The sequence below is a fragment of the Glandiceps talaboti genome, chromosome 19, assembly GCF_964340395.1.
Source record: "Glandiceps talaboti chromosome 19, keGlaTala1.1, whole genome shotgun sequence".
NCBI classification, from domain to species: domain Eukaryota; kingdom Metazoa; phylum Hemichordata; class Enteropneusta; family Spengelidae; genus Glandiceps; species Glandiceps talaboti.
In genome coordinates this window covers 21,070,306-21,091,447 of record NC_135567.1, presented here as the reverse complement: position 1 = coordinate 21,091,447, position 21,142 = coordinate 21,070,306, and the positions used below count along the sequence as shown (strand labels likewise).

The 21,142-nt window shown below is 34.8% G+C and overlaps 2 protein-coding genes across 2 annotated transcripts in view; both read right to left on the bottom strand.

Moving 5' to 3' along the window:
- Positions 1-18,580, bottom strand: part of LOC144450139 (uncharacterized) — a 110,647-nt gene extending 92,067 nt beyond the window's left edge. The window contains 9 exon segments of the mRNA XM_078140706.1: positions 1,831-1,953; positions 4,784-4,903; positions 8,750-8,872; positions 10,632-10,789; positions 11,764-11,888; positions 13,360-13,556; positions 14,370-15,044; positions 17,549-17,891; positions 18,524-18,580. Coding sequence (XP_077996832.1) covers positions 1,831-1,953; positions 4,784-4,903; positions 8,750-8,872; positions 10,632-10,789; positions 11,764-11,888; positions 13,360-13,556; positions 14,370-15,044; positions 17,549-17,891; positions 18,524-18,580 — 1,921 coding nt within the window.
- A 995-nt stretch (positions 18,581-19,575) lies between these two features.
- Positions 19,576-21,142, bottom strand: part of LOC144450137 (contactin-associated protein-like 2) — a 3,857-nt gene continuing 2,290 nt past the window's right edge. The window contains exons 4-6 of the mRNA XM_078140705.1: positions 20,483-20,656; positions 19,953-20,110; positions 19,576-19,617 (exon numbers count right to left, since the gene is read on the bottom strand). Of these exons, the coding sequence (XP_077996831.1) occupies positions 19,576-19,617; positions 19,953-20,110; positions 20,483-20,656 (374 nt within the window). The remainder of the gene's footprint in view (positions 19,618-19,952; positions 20,111-20,482; positions 20,657-21,142) is intronic.

Genomic DNA, 21,142 nt, shown 5'->3' with positions numbered 1-21,142 from the left:
AGTGTCTGATTGGATAGTTTCAATATTGACAGTGCCTGATTGGATAGTTAGAATATTGACAGTGTCTGATTGGATAGTTAGAATATTGACAGTGTCTGATTGGATAGTTGGAATATTGACAGTGTCTGATTGGATAGTTTCAATATTGACAGTGCCTGATTGGATAGTTAGAATATTGACAGTGTCTGATTGGATAGTTGGAATATTGACAGTGTCTGATTGGACAGTTTCAATATTGACAGTGTCTGATTGGATAGTTAGAATATTGACAGTGTCTGATTGGATAGTTAGAATATTGACAGTGTCTGATTGGATAGTTTCAATATTGACAGTGTCTGATTGGATAGTTAGAATATTGACAGTGTCTGATTGGATAGTTAGAATATTGACAGTGTCTGATTGGCTAGTTAGAATATTGACAGTGTCTGATTGGATAGTTAGAATATTGACAGTGTCTGATTGGATAGTTTCAATATTGACAGTGTCTGATTGGATAGTTTCAATATTGACAGTGCCTGATTGGATAGTTAGAATATTGACAGTGTCTGATTGGATAGTTAGAATATTGACAGTGTCTGATTGAATAGTTGGAATATTGACAGTGTCTGATTGGATAGTTTCAATATTGACAGTGCCTGATTGGATAGTTAGAATATTGACAGTGTCTGATTGGATAGTTAGAATATTGACAGTGTCTGATTGGATAGTTAGAATATTGACAGTGTCTGATTGGATAGTTTCAATATTGACAGTGCCTGATTGGATAGTTAGAATATTGACAGTGTCTGATTGGATAGTTAGAATATTGACAGTGTCTGATTGGATAGTTAGAATATTGACAGTGTCTGATTGGATAGTTAGAATATTGACAGTGTCTGATTGGATAGTTTCAATATTGACAGTGTCTGATTGGATAGTTAGAATATTGACAGTGTCTGATTGGATAGTTAGAATATTGACAGTGTCTGATTGGATAGTTTCAATATTGACAGTGTCTGATTGGATAGTTAGAATATTGACAGTGTCTGATTGGATAGTTAGAATATTGACAGTGTCTGATTGGATAGTTTCAATATTGACAGTGTCTGATTGGATAGTTGGAATATTGACAGTGTCTGATTGGATAGTTAGAATATTGACAGTGTCTGATTGGATAGTTGGAATATTGACAGTGTCTGATTGGATAGTTGGAATATTGACAGTGTCTGATTGGATAGTTAGAATATTGACAGTGTCTGATTGGATAGTTAGAATATTGACAGTGTCTGATTGGATAGTTAGAATATTGACAGTGTCTGATTGGATAGTTTCAATACTGACAGTGTCTGATTGGATAGTTAGAATATTGACAGTGTCTGATTGGATAGTTTCAATATTGACAGTGCCTGATTGGATAGTTAGAATATTGACAGTGTCTGATTGGATAGTTAGAATATTGACAGTGTCTGATTGGATAGTTAGAATATTGACAGTGTCTGATTGGATAGTTTCAATATTGACAGTGCCTGATTGGATAGTTAGAATATTGACAGTGTCTGATTGGATAGTTTCAATATTGACAGTGTCTGATTGGATAGTTAGAATATTGACAGTGTCTGATTGGATAGTTAGAATATTGACAGTGCCTGATTGGATAGTTTCAATATTGACAGTGTCTGATTGGATAGTTAGAATATTGAGTGTCTGATTGGATAGTTTGCTTACTCAAATATCATACGTCCTGTGTACACTGCTGAAATCTAGAATGACAAAATCTGTTAGTTTGAAATCCTGTGTGATCGTAAATTCTCATGTGATTGTGAAAAGACATGGCTTTGCAAGTTTACCTACCTGCACACACCTGTCCATCACCACGGTAACCATATTTGCATTTACATTCATACGATCCAAATGTATTGATACAGTTTGCTTGTTCATGGCAGTCATAGATGTTCTCAGCACATTCATCGATGTCTTGATAGAGAAGAAAGAGATGTAATATTTTACAATATCCCTTTTTTACATTTATAATTGAAGGTTACAGAGTTATCAGTTTGTTCTCTATTGCATAGTATGTAGCTTTTTGTCTTTTTAGTTGTTTTGAAGTTTAAACAGCACTATTACTCAACTTTACAGTTGTTTTGATAAATCTAAATAATTAAGGTATATTGTTGAGGTGTTTTATATCAAATGAATACATTCTTACTTGGCAAACAACAACAACAGCATTGATGACAACAACAACAACAACAACAACATTGACAACAACAACATCATCGATACCATACTAAGAAATATCATATCCATGTATGCTTCTGTGTAGCATACAGAGGTCGCTTTATTTACCATGGCAACAGCAAATGCTTTTAACAGTGAAGACATGAGTGCAGGATACAAATGTCAGTATGTTACACCTACTGTTAGTTCTATATTTATGTTTTCATCATAATAAGATTACCTACCATCACATAGTTTGTTAGTTCTATATTTATGTTTTCATCATAATAAGATTACCTACCATCACATAGTCTGTTAGTTCTATATTTATGTTTCCATCATCATAAGATTACCTACCATCACATAGTTTGTTAGTTCTATATTTATGTTTTCATCATCATAAGATTACCTACCATCACATAGTCTGTTAGTTCTATATTTATGTTTTCATCATAATAAGATTACCTACCATCACATAGTTTGTTAGTTCTATATTTATGTTTCCATCATAATAAGATTACCTACCATCACATAGTCTGTTAGTTCTATATTTATGTTTCCATCATAATAAGATTACCTACCATCACATAGTCTGTTAGTTCTATATTTATGTTTCCATCATAATAAGATTACCTACCATCACATAGTTTGTTAGTTCTATGTTTATGTTTCCATCATAATAAGATTACCTACCATCACATAGTTTGTTAGTTCTATGTTTATGTTTCCATCATAATAAGATTACCTACCATCACAGTCTGTTAGTTCTATATTTATGTTTTCATCATAATAAGATTACCTACCATCACAGTCTGTTAGTTCTATATTTATGTTTTCATCATAATAAGATTACCTACCATCACAGTCTGTTAGTTCTATATTTATGTTTCCATCATAATAAGATTACCTACCATCACATAGTCTGTTAGTTCTATGTTTATGTTTCCATCATAATAAGATTACCTACCATCACATAGTCTGTTAGTTCTATGTTTATGTTTCCATCATAATAAGATTACCTACCATCACATAGTCTGTGAGTTCTATATTTATGTTTCCATCATAATAAGATTACCTACCATCACATAGTTTGTTAGTTCTATATTTATGTTTCCATCATAATAAGATTACCTACCATCACATAGTCTGTTAGTTCTATGTTTATGATTCAATCATAATAAGATTACCTACCATCACATAGTCTGTTAGTTCTATGTTTATGATTCAATCATAATAAGATTACCTACCATCATATAGTCTGTTAGTTCTATATTTATGTTTCCATCATAATAAGATTACCTACCATCATAGTCTGTTAGTTCTATGTTTATGATTCAATCATAATAAGATTACCTACCATCACATAGTCTGTTAGTTCTATATTTATGTTTCCATCATAATAAGATTACCTACCATCACATAGTTTGTTAGTTCTATATTTATGTTTCCATCATAATAAGATTACCTACCATCACATAGTTTGTTAGTTCTATATTTATGTTTCCATCATAATAAGATTACCTACCATCACATAGTTTGTTAGTTCTATATTTATGTTTTCATCATAATAAGATTACCTACCATCACATAGTCTGTTAGTTCTATGTTTATGTTTTCATCATAATAAGATTACCTACCATCACATAGTTTGTTAGTTCTATATTTATGTTTTCATCATAATAAGATTACCTACCATCACATAGTCTGTTAGTTCTATATTTATGTTTTCATCATAATAAGATTACCTACCATCACATAGTTTGTTAGTTCTATATTTATGTTTTCATCATAATAAGATTACCTACCATCACATAGTCTGTTAGTTCTATGTTTATGTTTCCATCATAACATGATTACCTTCCATCACATAGTCTGTTAGTTCTATATTTATGTTTTCATCATAATAAGATTACCTACCATCACAGTCTGTTAGTTCTATATTTATGTTTCCATCATAATCAGATTACCTACCATCACATAGTCTGTGAGTTCTATATATATGTTTCCATCATAACATGATTACCTTCCATCACATAGTCTGTTAGTTCTATATTTATGTTTCCATCATAATAAGATTACCTACCATCATATAGTCTGTGAGTTCTATATATATGTTTCCATCATAACATGATTACCTTCCATCACATAGTCTGTTAGTTCTATATTTATGTTTCCATCATAATCAGATTACCTACCATCACATAGTCTGTTAGTTCTATGTTTATGATTCAATCATAATAAGATTACCTACCATCACATAGTCTGTTAGTTCTATATTTATGTTTCCATCATAATAAGATTACCTACCATCATATAGTCTGTGAGTTCTATATATATGTTTCCATCATAATAAGATTACCTTCCATCACATAGTCTGTTAGTTCTATATTTATGTTTCCATCATAACATGATTACCTTCCATCACATAGTCTGTTAGTTATATATTTATGTTTTCATCATAATCAGATTACCTACCATCACATAGTCTGTGAGTTCTATATATATATGTTTCCATCATAACATGATTACCTTCCATCACAGTCTATTAGTTCTATATTTATGTTTTCATCATCATAAGATTACCTACCATCACATCGTCTGTCAGAGCCTCTAAACCCAGGATGACAATCACAACGATAGGAACCAATAGAGTTAATACAATCCGAGTTACTTGAACACCATGTAGGGTCATCACATTCATTAATGTCTGTAACAGTAAATATAAAAAAAAAACATGTTTGATATTTCAATATATTTCCGCGTTAACACACACACACACACACATAGAAATGTATGCTGGACTCAGTTTAATATATTTCCGCGTTAACACACACACACACACACATAGAAATGTATGCTGGACTCAGTTTAATATATTTCCGCGTTAACACACACACACACACACACATAGAAATGTATGCAGGACTCAGTTTAATATATTTCCGCGTTAACACACACACACACACACATAGAAATGTATGCTTTAAAAAATCATATCATAATATTTCACACTTATTTGATTTATTTGGCATTAATTTTCGCTATTTAGCTGGTACTTGTCTCTAGAAACGGAGACATTGCTAAAACACCATATATATACATAATCAGTATATTAAGTGTCTCACCACAGGGTAAAGGACCAATGATCAATTTTGTACTTGCGATTTTCCGGATTTCTAATATTATTTTCTGTACATTTCAAATACAGTTTTAAATACTGTTTCCTCTTACTGTTTTTTTTTCTATTTCCTACCTGATGTCAATGTCTTATCTGAGTTTATCAGCTTTGCATTAATTAGTAGCTTGCTAGAACAAACTCACTATTTGCCCAAATTAACGCATTATGCCGTGAGTGTAAACATCTACTGATCCGACTAAATGGTAATACACGGAAAGGGGTGAAACTCCAAAGGGACGTGTCCAGAGGACATCCGTAAATCACCCTGCCACTTAATTTATTCATGAATTCACAAAACAACAGGAAATAAACAAATGGTAAAATCATGCATATGTTATTATCATGCATATTGTTATTTCATTCTCAAATTAAAAAGCAGACGTATTTGAAGAAATGCTTGCGAAGACAGTTTTGACACGATTGAAAACCAAAAACATCTGTCGTCTGGACAAAACAGTGTGTCGTTCATTAGGATCATGGATGTAGGATTGACATATTAAAAAGCCGATGTTGTCCAAGAATTGCTTGCCCGATAGATATTCACGATTGAAAACCAAAAATGTCTATCGTGAAAAATGTAGCATGGATGATATATTTAAAAGCTGACGTATTCGAAGAAATACTTGCATGATAGATATTCACGATTGAAAACCAAAAATGTCCCCAAAATGTAATCCGTGCACTGAGCACGATCGACATTTTCGAAAATAGAACGTCGCGTCGTTTGGTACATGATAGGACTTTTGGTTTTTATTAAATAGTGCGAAAACGTCACAAAAATGAGGAAAATGTAGGACGAAACTCAAAAATGAAAAAAGTATTGACTTCTGTGCAGTGTTTCATGAGTGTATTTTACCCTTTTCTCCTTCCTTATGTCCCAACATTTGCTACGAAGCGAAGATAGCGATTGACAGAATGCGAGTTTATTCTCAGAGAATCCTGGGTAATTTGTTTACAAGTTAAGGCACATGTCGCCAGTAATAAACAACTCAGGGGTCAAAGGTTTCAACTTCCAACTTCCTGCTTTACGGATGTCATCGGGAAATCGTCAGTGTGTTGGCCTGGTTTCGTGTTAGGGCACTTACAGACAAGCTTCAATGCTGTAACTTCATCAATGCTTCCCTTCATTTGTACTTTATAGATTTCTGGTTGTGGAATTACCATTGTACCGTTTGAAAGTTGATTTCTTTGCAAATTTCTGGACACGTCCCTTTGGAGTTTCACCCCTTTCCATGTATTATCATTAGTCGTATCAGTAGATGTTTACACTCACGGTATAATGCGTTAATTTGGGCAAATAGTGAGTTTGTTCTAGCAAGCTACTAATTAATGCAAAGCTGATAAACTCAGATAAGACATTGATATCAGGTAGGAAATAGAAAAAAACAGTAAGAGGAAACAGTATTTAAAACTGTATTTGAAATGTACAGAAAATAATATTAGAAATCCGGAAAATCGCGAGTACAAAATTGATCATTGGTCCTCTACCCTATGGTCTCACTGGAGAGAACAGTACTCGATACAATATTACTATTAGTAACAGAGCATTAATAACTTAATTCAAAAGAGTAAGGATACGTTATAAGTCGTTACTTGGAATTTCACACTTCATCATCAGAGCTATTATAATACATTTGTGACAATTATTATAATACCATCTGCTATGAAAGTGTAACATGTCACTGCACTTTGCGTCACATCAAATAGTGTAATGCTATCTATCTCATTAAAGTATAACATGTCATTACACTTTGCATCACATCAAATAGTGTAATGCTATCTACCTCATTAAGTGTAACATGTCATTACACTTTGCATCACATCAAATAGTGTAATGCTATCTATCTCATTAAAGTGTAACATGTCACTGCACTTTGCATCACATCAAATAGTGTAATGCTATCTATCTCATTAAAGTATAACATGTCATTACACTTTGCATCACATCAAATAGTGTAATGCTATCTACCTCATTAAGTGTAACATGTCATTACACTTTGCATCACATCAAATAGTGTAATGCTATCTATCTCATTAAAGTGTAACATGTCATTGCACTTTGCATCACATCAAATAGTGTAATGCTATCTACCTCATTAAAGTGTAACATGTCACTGCACTTTGCATCACATCAAATAGTGTAATGCTATCTACCTCATTAAAGTGTAACATGTCATAATGATTGCACTTTGCAATCACATCAAATAGTGTAATGTTATCTATCTCATTAAAGTGTAACATGTCACTGCACTTTGCATCACATCAAATAGTGTAATGCTATCTATCTCATTAAAGTGTAACATGTCACTGCACTTTGCGTCACATCAAATAGTGTAATGCTATCTACCTCATTAAAGTGTAACATGTCATTACACTTTGCATCACATCAAATAGTGTGATGCTATCTACCTCATTAAAGTGTAACATGTCATTACACTTTGCATCACATCAAATAGTGTAATGCTATCTACCTCATTAAAGTGTAACATGTCATTACACTTTGCATCACATCAAATAGTGTAATGCTATCTATCTCATTAAAGTGTAACATGTCATTGCACTTTGCGTCACATCAAATAGTGTAATGCTATCTACCTCATTAAAGTGTAACATGTCATTGCACTTTGCATCACATCAAATAGTGTAATGCTATCTACCTCATTAAAGTGTAACATGTCATTACACTTTGCATCACATCAAATAGTGTGATGCTATCTACCTCATTAAAGTGTAACATGTCATTACACTTTGCGTCACATCAAATAGTGTAATGCTATCTACCTCATTAAAATGTAACATGTCATTACACTTTGCATCACATCAAATAGTGTAATGCTATCTATCTCATTAAAGTGTAACATGTCATTGCACTTTGCATCACATCAAATAGTGTAATGCTATCTATCTCATTAAAGTGTAACATGTCACTGCACTTTGCGTCACATCAAATAGTGTAATGCTATCTACCTCATTAAAGTGTAACATGTCATTACACTTTGCATCACATCAAATAGTGTGATGCTATCTACCTCATTAAAGTGTAACATGTCATTACACTTTGCGTCACATCAAATAGTGTAATGCTATCTACCTCATTAAAATGTAACATGTCATTACACTTTGCATCACATCAAATAGTGTAATGCTATCTATCTCATTAAAGTGTAACATGTCATTGCACTTTGCATCACATCAAATAGTGTAATGCTATCTACCTCATTAAAGTGTAACATGTCATTACACTTTGCAATCAAAAAGTGTAATTCTACTTAATATCAAATGATATGGTTCACTTAAAAACAAAAAATTCAACACAAGTCAATTCTCGCCTTTAAGTTCAAATTAAAGATTATTATTAAATATAGGCATGCCTACCTTGACATTCTCTTCCATTGCCTGAAAATCCAATGTTACAGACACATTCATATGACAGGTGTGTATTTTCACAGCTAGCATCAGGGTGACAGTCATAAACATCTAGTTCACATTCATTTAAGTCTGTAAAAGATATGAATATGATGCTGAAAAAGTGTATTTAAGATGAGTTAAAACATAGCTTGTACTCTCTTGTTGTTGTTGCTGTTGTTGTTTTTGTTTGTTATTGTTGTTGTTGTTGTTGTTGTTGTTGTTTTATTTTTGTTTTGTTCTCTTTGGGGGTTTAAGTAGAGTTAATTCTTAAGGGATACTATAGTACGTTCTGTTGAATGGTTGTGTGTCACTTGCTTATTGAATAGCTTGAATCAGACTGTTTACTGACCCAATACAAATGTGTGATTGGTTCTAATTGAATAATTAGACTGTTTACTGACCCGATACAAATGTGTGATTGGTTCTAATTGAATAGTTAGACTGTTTACTGACCCAATACAAATGTGTGATTGGTTCTAATTGAATAATTAGACTGTTTACTGACCCAATACAAATGTGTGATTGGTTCTAATTGAATAGTTAGACTGTTTACTGACCCAATACAAATGTGTGATTGGTTCTAATTGAATAATTAGACTGTTTACTGACCCAATACAAACGTGTGATTGGTTCTAATTGAATAATTAGACTGTTTACTGACCCAATACAAACATGTGATTGGTTCTAATTGAATAGTTAGACTGTTTACTGACCCAATACAAACATGTGATTGGTTCTCAACTTTCTCTTTGTTTATATTTATTTGTGTTTTATGGTTTTGTCTGTGTCTGATTGTTTGTTTGTCTGTTTGTTTGTTTATTTATTTGTCAGTCTGTCTGTTTGCTTGTTTGTTCATTTGTCTGTCTGTTTGTCTATTTGTTGTTGTTGTTGTTGTTTTTTTTTTTATTGGTTGCTGTTTATTTTCAGGGAATTAAGGGTTGGTGTATACATGGCTATAACCATCACTAAGAGATTACTCACTACACAATACTGACTAAAACAATGAGTGTATACACGTTATCAACAACAAATATATACATACATGTATGCTGTCACCAAAGAATACTGAGTTACTATAGGAACTTCTGTATCAAGTTGCATTCAAATTAATAGCCGAAGAGTGGAATGTATGTATAATATGTAATTCAAAGTTTATTTTTGTTAAGATATTGCCCAATTACCAACAATCATATACATACATACATACATACATAGGTACATACGTACGTACCTACATACCTACATACATACATACATACATACATTGCCATACATAGCCATACACTGCCATACGTATCAATAGCCATACATAGTCAAACACACACACACACATTCATTCATTCACAGGGCTTGAAATTAACTTTTTTCTTTGGTAGTCCCAGTGGGCTTCGAATTTTCAGAAAGTGGTAGCCCAAGGATGGTGACCAGTAGTCTTATATTCATGAACTGAAAACAGAGTACCTCTATTGCAAATGTGTGTTATTAATACTAAAAATACTTTCATGTCCGTAAATCTTCCAATGTTTTACCCTTTCAATCATCACATAATCAGTGGTAGCCTAAGTGGACTGCCAGCTACAAATTACTATAGTCCCATGACAAGAATTGATAGTCTGTAGACACGGGACTAATATTAATGTTAATAATGTTAATACATACGTACGCACGTACGTACGTACGCACGCACGCACGCACGCACGCGCGCATGCCGCACACACTCACTCACACACACACACACACACACACACACACGCACACACACACACACACACACACACACACACACATAGCCATACATAGGCAGCTACAATCATACCATTATCGTCAAATACAGGTATAATTGACTTACCAAATGTGCTTGGTTTGCCACATATGAGTGGTCCTGCTCTCATGGTACCCTCGTTCCCATCCTTGAATTCTACTAGAGTCAAAGGCTGATGTGTGTCTACATGTAGTAGTCCACCATCTGCCCTTATAGACCCATCGTTTATATCACAATTACACTTCCTGTTAAGTAACAATAATCAGTTTGAACTGTAAACTTTGGGAAAGCAAACTATGATTACTATTTCCTACAAAACAAACATGTGACTCTGTTGCCTGGCAACAGTAATCTCAGTTCATGATCTGTATAAGACAATTGCAGTTTCTCCATTCACAAAAGAGTAAAATGAACAGATTAAGCAAACTAAAGCAGCTTTATGGACAGATTAGGCAAACTAAAGTAGCTTTATGGACAGATTAGGCAAACTAAAGCTACTGCTGCAGCTTCATATACAGGAGGAGCAAACTAAAGCAGCTTCATATACAGATTAAGCAAACTAAAGCAGCTTCATGGACAGATTAAGTTAACCTATGAATTTATGGTGAAGACACATATAGAATACCACCACACTTTTTATTAAACAATAAATTTATTACCTTGTATACACATATAGAACACCACCACACATTTTATTAAATAATACATTTATTACCTTGTATACACATATAGAACACCACCACACTTTTTATTAAATAATAAATTTATTACCTTGTATACACATATAGAATACCACCACACATTTTATTAAATAATAAATTTATTACCTTGTATACACATATAGAATACCACCACACTTTTTATTAAATAATACATTTATTACCTTGTATACACATATAGAACACCACCACACTTTTTATTAAATAATACATTTATTACCTTGTATACACATATAGAACACCACCACACATTTTATTAAATAATACATTTATTACCTTGTATACACATATAGAATACCACCACACTTTTTATTAAATAATAAATTTATTACCTTGTATACACATATAGAACACCACCACACTTTTTATTAAACAATAAATTTATTACCTTGTATACACATATAGAACACCACCACACATTTTATTAAATAATAAATTTATTACCTTGTATACACATATAGAATACCACCACACATTTTATTAAATAATAAATTTATTACCTTGAAGCCACATATGGAATACCACCACACTTTTTCACTCTTCCACATGAGCATTGGTCTGCCCTTTTACCACCTCCCCAGTAATCAAAGATATCACCATTGTTATTGGTCCATGTGGAATAGAACTGTAGATTGACAATGATGTGAACATTTTATGATGTCACTAATTGCAGTTAAATTGGCTTCATGTTGGCTACATTACAACTGTGGTAATGACGGAATATAAACAAAGTACAGACAGATACAAACACAGCCAAAACAGGCTGATACAGACAGACAGATGGACAGATGGATGGACAGACAGATGGACAGATGGATGGACAGATGGACAGACAGATGGATGGACAGACACATGGACAGACACATGGACAGATGGACAGACAGACAGATGGACACATGGATGGACAGACAGATGGACAGATGGATGAACAGACATGGACAGACAGACTGATGGAGACAGACGGACAGACAGACAGGCAGGCAGGCACACAGACAGACAGAGACAGACAGACAGACAGACAGACAGACAGGCAGACAGACAGACAGACAGACAGACAGACAGACAGACATGTGCATTTGTGTACACTGATTTCAGCCAAAAATGGGACCACAATTGCAGACTGTGAGACTGAAAGGAAATTTATTAAAAGCGTCGCAGGTAGTCCCTGGTTTTAGTCATATCAGTATAGACATAACGGATAATAATATATAAGATAGATCTATTGACATAACGGATAATAATATATAAGATAGATCTATAGACATAACAGATAATAATATATAAGATAGATCTATTGACATAACAGATAATAATATATAAGATAGATCTATAGACATAACAGATAATAATATATAAGATAGATCTATAGACATAACAGATAATAATATATAAGATAGATCTATTGACATAACGGATAATAATATATAAGATAGATCTATTGACATAACGGATAATAATATATAAGATAGATCTATTGACATAACGGATAATAATATATAAGATAGATCTATTGACATAACAGATAATAATATATAAGATAGATCTATAGACATAACGGATAATAATATATAAGATAGATCTATTGACATAACGGATAATAATATATAAGATAGATCTATTGACATAACGGATAATAATATATAAGATAGATCTATTGACATAACGGATAATAATATATAAGATAGATCTATTGACATAATGGATAATAATATATAAGATAGATCTATTGACATAACAGATAATAATATATAAGATAGATCTATTGACATAACAGATAATAATATATAAGATAGATCTATTGACATAACAGATAATAATATATAAGATAGATATATTGACATAACAGATAATAATATATAAGATAGATCTATTGCCATAACTAATTTTAGACATAACGGATAATAATATATAAGACAGATCTATTGCCATAACTAATTTTAGACATAACGGATAATAATATATAAGATAGATCTATTGCCATACCTAATTTTTTTCTTTAACTTTGCCAGACAACGATATTTTTTAAACCAAAATTTACTCTGAAATTTACAGAAACCTTTAAAATTCCTAGAATTGAAAAATGTAAGGAAACTTACGTCAGTAGAAACACATTCTGTTTTGACAGCCATGTAGCATCTTCGAGATGTTTCATGGTCAATCAATGCCTCGACTTGAGCGTAAGATGCTTGTAAATAGTTCACTGCCATTATTATTGGATTATCACCAACACTTCGTTTTCTAGATCGTTCAATCGGCCGTGGTATTTCCGAATCAGTATGTATTATGGTAATGCCTACAAACATAAAGTGCAATGATGTGATGAATCAACGCCCTGAAAATTCATCAATAAACGTGCAACAACGACGTGATGAATCAACACCCTGAAAATTCATCAATATTTTCTATATTCTCTACAATGTACCTGACAGTCTTATTACATATGCAAATAAATTCATTCAACCTTAGGTTTCTTTTAAACATAACTTTTTACAAGATAAACTCTACATAACTAATCAAATATCATGCATTACAATCTTTTTTCCTGTTACAATGATATCCATGTCTAAGGACACAACGACTGAATTTGGAGTTCTTCTAATATCCCCCAACCTCTCCCATATATGGATTGGAAGATAAACTGTGCATAAGTGTTTAAATATTTTGGATCTGTTTGCTGGGAATATGTCCGTGAATATCTGACCTATCTTTTCCTGCTGCTATATTACCCATGTTACAGTATACAAGGAATACTACCAGTGCCTGATCACACATTGAAAAATACTCTGTGCATAACTGTTTAAATACTGAGAACCTGATTGTGTAACCTACCTTTTCCTGCCACTATATGATCTATATCACAGTACATACCTTTTCCTGCCACTATGTGATCCATATCACAGTACATACCTTTTCCTGCCACTATGTGATCCATATCACAGTACATACCTTTTCCTGTCACTATGTGATCCATATCACAGTACATACCTTTTCCTGCCACTATGTGATCCATATCACAATACATACCTTTTCCTGCCACTATGTGATCCATATCACAGTACATAGTTACCTTTTCCTGCCACTATGTGATCCATATCACAGCACATACCTTTTCCTGTCACAATGTGATCCATATCACAGTACATACCTTTTCCTGCCACTATGTGATCCATATCACAGTACACACCTTTTCCTGCCACTATGTGATCCATATCACAATACATACCTTTTCCTGCCACTATGTGATCCATATCACAGTACATACCTTTTCCTGCCACTATGTGATCCATATCACAGCACATACCTTTTCCTGTCACTATGTGATCCATATCACAATACATACCTTTTCCTGTCACTATGTGATCCATATCACAATACATACCTTTTCCTGCCACTATGTGATCCATATCACAGTACATACCTTTTCCTGCCACTATGTGATCCATATCACAATACATACCTTTTCCTGCCACTATGTGATCCATATCACAGTACATACCTTTTCCTGCCACAATGTGATCCATATCACAATACATACCTGTTCCTGCCACAATGTGATCCATATCACAATACATACCTTTTCCTGCCACTATGTGATCCATATCACAGTACATACCTTTTCCTGCCACTATGTGATCCATATCACAGTACATACCTTTTCCTGCCACTATGTGATCCATATCACAGTACACAAGGAATGGGTCCAAAGTCGGATCAGGCCAGATAAGAGTCTCACCACTTGGGTAACCTGACTTGAAGGCTTCTTCACATGTAAATGGAAGGTCTACAGAAACATTAAAACAAACATACTGAGCTGTTAACAACAACAACAACAACAACAACAACAACAACAACAACAACAATAACATCCACATCTTTTCCTGCCACTATGTGATCCATATCACAGTATATAACTTTTCATAGAAATTAAACCGGACTGATTTGTCATGGGAATCAAAGAAGCCCTATCAATCAGAAAAATACAACCATCTCCATACAGAGACACAGGCTGAAGAACTCACAGATCAAGAGTGAAGTCATATCCTGAAGAACTCACAGATCAGGAGTGAAGTCACATCCTGAAGAACTTATAGATCAGGTGTGAAGTCACATCCTGAAGAACTCATAGATCAGGTGTGAAGTCACATCCTGAAGAACTCACAGATCAAGAGTAAAGTCATATCCTGAAGAACTCATAAATCAGGTGTGAAGTCACATCCTGAAGAATTAACTCACAGATCAGGAGTGAAGTCACATCCTGAAGAACTTATAGATCAGGTGTGAAGTCACATCCTGAAGAACTTATAGATCATGTGTGAAGTCACATCCTGAAGAACTTATAGATCAGGTGTGAAGTCACATCCTGAAGAACTTATAGATCAGGTGTGAAGTCACATCCTGAAGAACTCATAGATCAGATGTGAAGTCACATCCTGAAGAACTTATAGATCAGATGTGAAGTCACATCCTGAAGAACTTATAGATCAGATGTGAAGTCACATCCTGAAGAACTCATAAATCAGGTGTGAAGTCACATCCTGAAGAACCCACAGACTCAGGATGAAAGATAAAAGGGATTTTAATGCAGTGCCAAGTTTATATTTATTTGTAACATTCACAACAATGTAAATATTGCAGCCAAAGATTAACAAGATTGTATATCACTGTAAACAATCAGAAGATAGTATGTGTTGCCATGTATACCCCATTGTATAATGGTTTAACCTATACCAACATATCTATATGTCACATGATCACTTTAGTTAATACTTTTTACTTCTAATAAAGACTTAGTACTTAGCAGCAGTACATGTGTCTTGTGTCTGTATGTGTATGACTAAATGTACAAGTCTACTTAGCAGCAGTACATGTGTCGTGTGTCTGTATGTGTATGACTAAATGTACAAGTCTACTTAGCAGCAGTACATGTGTCATGTGTCTGTATGTGTATGACTAAATGTACAAGTCTACTTAGCAGCAGTACATGTGTCATGTGTCTGTATGTGTACAACTGAATCTATAAGTCTACTTAGCAGCAGTACATGTGTCGTGTGTCTGTATGTGTACAACTGAATCTATAAGTCTACTTAGCAGCAGTACATGTGTCGTGTGTCTGTATGTGTACGACTAAATGTACAAGTCTACTTAGCAGCAGTACATGTGTCCTGTGTCTGTATGTGTACAACTGAATGTATAAGTCTACTTAGCAGCAGTACATGTGTCCTGTGTCTGTACGTGTATGACTAAATGTACAAGTCTACTTAGCAGCAGTACATGTGTCGTGTGTCTGTATGTGTATGACTGAATGTATAAGTCTACTTAGCAGCAGTACATGTGTCGTGTGTCTGTATGTGTATGACTGAATGTATAAGTCTACTTAGTAGCAGTACATGTGTCGTGTGTCTGTATGTGTACGACTAAATGTACAAGTCTACTTAGCAGCAGTACATGTGTCGTGTGTCTGTATGTGTACGACTGAATGTACAAGTCTACTTAGCAGCAGTACATGTGTCGTGTGTCTGTATGTGTATACGACTAAATGTACAAGTCTACTTAGCAGCAGTACATGTGTCGTGTGTCTGTATGTGTACGACTAAATGTACAAGTCTACTTAGCAGCAGTACATGTGTCGTGTGTCTGTATGTGTACGACTAAATGTACAAGTCTACTTAGCAGCAGTACATGTGTCGTGTGTCTGTATGTGTATGACTAAATGTACAAGTCTACTTAGCAGCAGTACGTGTGTCGTGTGTCTGTATGTGTACGACTAAATGTATAAGTCTACTTAGCAGCAGTACATGTGTCGTGTCTGTATGTGTACGACTAAATGTACAAGTCTACTTAGCAGCAGTACATGTGTCGTGTGTCTGTATGTGTACGACTAAATGTACAAGTCTACTTAGCAGCAGTACGTGTGTCTTGTGTCTGTACGTGTATGACTGAATGTATAAGTCTACTTAGCAGCAGTACATATGTGTCGTGTGTCTGTATGTGTATGACTAAATATACAAGTCTACTTAGCAGCAGTACGTGTGTCTTGTGTCTGTATGTATACGACTGAATCTATAAGTCTACTTAGCAGCAGTACATGTGTCGTGTGTCTGTATGTGTACAACTAAATGTACAAGTCTACTTAGCAGCAGTACATGTGTCTTGTGTCTGTATGTGTACGACTAAATGTACAAGTCTACTTAGCAGCAGTACATGTGTCTTGTGTCTGTATGTGTACGACTGAATGGTAAAGATAATTTGTGAGGTTGAATACATCAAAGGTGAAGATTTCCTTACCAAATATGCTGGGTCCACACTCTAAATCTCCAACAGCAGCTGTAGCATGACCTGTACTTCCTAATACATCTCCAAAATGCAATCCAGAAACCGGAAGCAGATCGATGTCAGTAACCAACCCACTATCATGGTCTAATTCATCATATTGTCCATCACAATGACAGTAGTTGTCACGTGGGCAGGATCCTATCAACTCACATGTACATCCAGTAAAACCACTTTCAACATGGGACTCTGCACCTGCCCAGGCAGCAATGGCTTGTCCAGTGTAGGCTTTAAACTTGCCAAGTAAGTGGTTGTTTTCACCAATAAGACGAGCTCCCTCACACTGGAATTTCAATGGCTGAAAAAATAGTGGAAAGAGACTTATTTTACCCAAAGATTTACTTACCTTTACATTTTGAAAATAATGTTCCTGTGATGTAAGTAAAAACAAACGATGGCCATAACATGTAATGAAAATACTCATATCGTAACAGGTACGAATGATGGCCATAATATGTAATGAAAATACTCATATCGTAACAGGTACGAATGATGGCCATAATATGTAATGAAAATACTCATATCGTAACAGGTACGAATGATGGCCATAATATGCATAACATACAAAGATATATTGGTGAGTGATTGACTGAATGGGTCTTTGTCACAATGAATCGATAGACTCATAGTGACAACCCTTAGGTCACAAGGATTTTCTGGCTGAATGAAGAAAATTATTGGAGAATGAAATAATTATACCGGTGCCAGTCATATCAAAGAAAAATCTGGGAAGTAATAGAAATTTTAAACATTTGGACTCATATTTTGAACACAGAAGAACCAGTGACGTAGCGTATATATGCCATATTATTTGTTCTAAATGGCTCATTGTTAAATTGTTCAGGGAGTCATAGCTGATAAACGCAATGTGTGAAAATCTCCAATATGTCTCACCTGGTGAAATATTGATTGACAGAAAATAGACTTTACCTGTTTACAGAATTGTGAGGTCAAGGCAAGAGAATGAACCTGGTCATAGTTAGCCATTTCATACATCACTGCTACATTTGCATCAGATGTAACTGTCATTAAATAGTCACTGGTAAGGGTAACCTGGACGTAAAGAAATACTAGACTAGTTATTTGACATTTACTACAAGTAATGATGTATCAATAACAATGAATCAATCTGAGTTTGTTGTAAATTGTGGTGTTGGTTATGGTGGTGGCAGTGGTGGTGATGGTGGCGGCAGTGGTGGTGATGGTGGTGGCAGTGGTGGTGATGGTGTTGGCAGTGGTGGTGACCGTGGCAATGGTGGCGGCAGTGGTGGTTATGGTGGCGGCAGTGGTGGTGATGGTGGCAATGGTGGCAGCAGTGGTGGTGATGGTGGTGGCAGTGGTGGTGATGGTGGTGGCAGTGGTGGTGATGGTGGCGGCAGTGGTGGTGATGGTGGCAATGGTGGTGGCAGTGGTGGTTATGGTGGCGGCAGTGGTGGTGATGGTGGCAATGGTGGCAGCAGTGGTGGTGATGGTGGCAGCAGTGGTGGTGATAGTGGTAGCACTTGTGGTAATATACTACTATAGTGCTGGTGGTGGTGTGGTGGCATGGCAGAGGTGGTGGCATATGCAGCAACAGTGATGGTGGTGGTAATGGTGGTAATGGTGGTGATGGTATTTGTGGTGATAGTGGCAGCACTTATGGTAGTATACCACTATAGTGCTGATGGTGGTGTGGTGGCATGGCGGGGCGGTGACAATGGTGGTGGTGGTGGTGGTGGTGATGGTGGTAATGGTGGTGGACATTTTAGGAGAGGTAGTACTGGTGTAAGTGGTGGTGATAGAAATGGTGGTGATGGAAATGGTGGTGATAGAAATGGTGGCGATGGAAATGGTGGCGATGGAAATGGTGGTGATGGAAATGGTGGTGATAGAAATGGTGGTGATGGAAACGGTGGTGATAGAAATGGTGGTGATAGAAATGGTGGTGAAAGAAATGGTGGTGATATAAATGGTGGTGGTGGTAGGATATAACCATATGATATTCATGGGATTCTTACCATGAATATATCATAGATAGTAACTATCTATAGATATACAGAAATGACAGTGCCAGAATAAGTATTTGTAATGGAAACATGTGATAGTCATGTGATGGACATGTGATACACATGTGATTCTTAATTTGAATATATCATAAATAGTAGTCTATAGAATATATTTATCCAAATGATAACGGTTCCAAAGTAAGTATTTGTAATTGAAACTATGATTGTCATGTGATAGTCATGTGATAGTCATGTGATAGTTGTGTGATTCTTACCTTGGATATACATGTACAGAGATAATGACACATTAAAATGAAAACAAAACCTATAAAATTATTTGAATTGTAGACATGTGATTGATATATGATTCTTACCTTGGATATACCTATCCCAGGATTTGATACGAAGTCACAATAGACTGAAAACGGTAACAAATCTCCTCCCTGATCAGGATCAATAGCATACTTATTATCAAGGTTTGGATTGTAGGTCTGTCCAGCCAAGAGAATCTCATGGCAATTACGAAACAAGCCTAAGAATATGAATATAGGAGTCATTACATATATACATACATACATACATACACACACACACACACACACACACACACACACACACACACACACACACACACACACACACATACATACATACATACACACACACACATACATACATACATACACACACACACATACATACATACATACACACATACGTAACATACATACATACATACATACATACATACATACATACATACATACATACACACAAACATACATACATACATACACACACACACACACACATACATACATACATACACACACATTACTTGATATTGATAAGATTGCTTAATGAATGTTAGATATGTTTTCATTTCAAATGAAAAGTGACTGACCTGAACAAGTTAGAGGACCAATATTTAATGTTCTTGTTGACCCCTGATCAGCTGCAGGCAGTTCGACTTTACTAATTGGCAATGAATTATCATCAATTATTAAGCCTTCATCGGTATGTTGTTGACCATCAATCTGAGAACACTGACATTCACCACCAGCACAACCAATTCCAGCTGAGATAACACAGAAAAAAATTATCAGTTAATGAAATACTAGACAGCATATTTACTATATAGTAGTTTAACGATTTTCAATTGCTTGTTTGTTTGTTTGTTTGTTTGTTTATTTAAAAAATAACAATCCAGCTACAACTATAGGTTTAAATTGCTGCACAGTCATAGATCTTAATCATGCTATTCCACATTGCACATGATGGTTGCTATGTTATTACTGCACAGTCATAGATCTTAATCATGTTATTCCACATTGTACATGATGGTTGCTATGTTACTGCTGCACAGTCATAGATCTTAATCATGTTATTCCACATTGTACATGATGGTTGCTATGTTATTGCTGCACAGTCATAGATCTTAATCATGTTATTCCACATTGCACATGATGGTTGCTATGTTATTGCTGCAGTCATATAGATCTTAATCATGTTATTCCATATTGCACATGATGGTTGCTATATCTTAATCATGTTATACATTGCA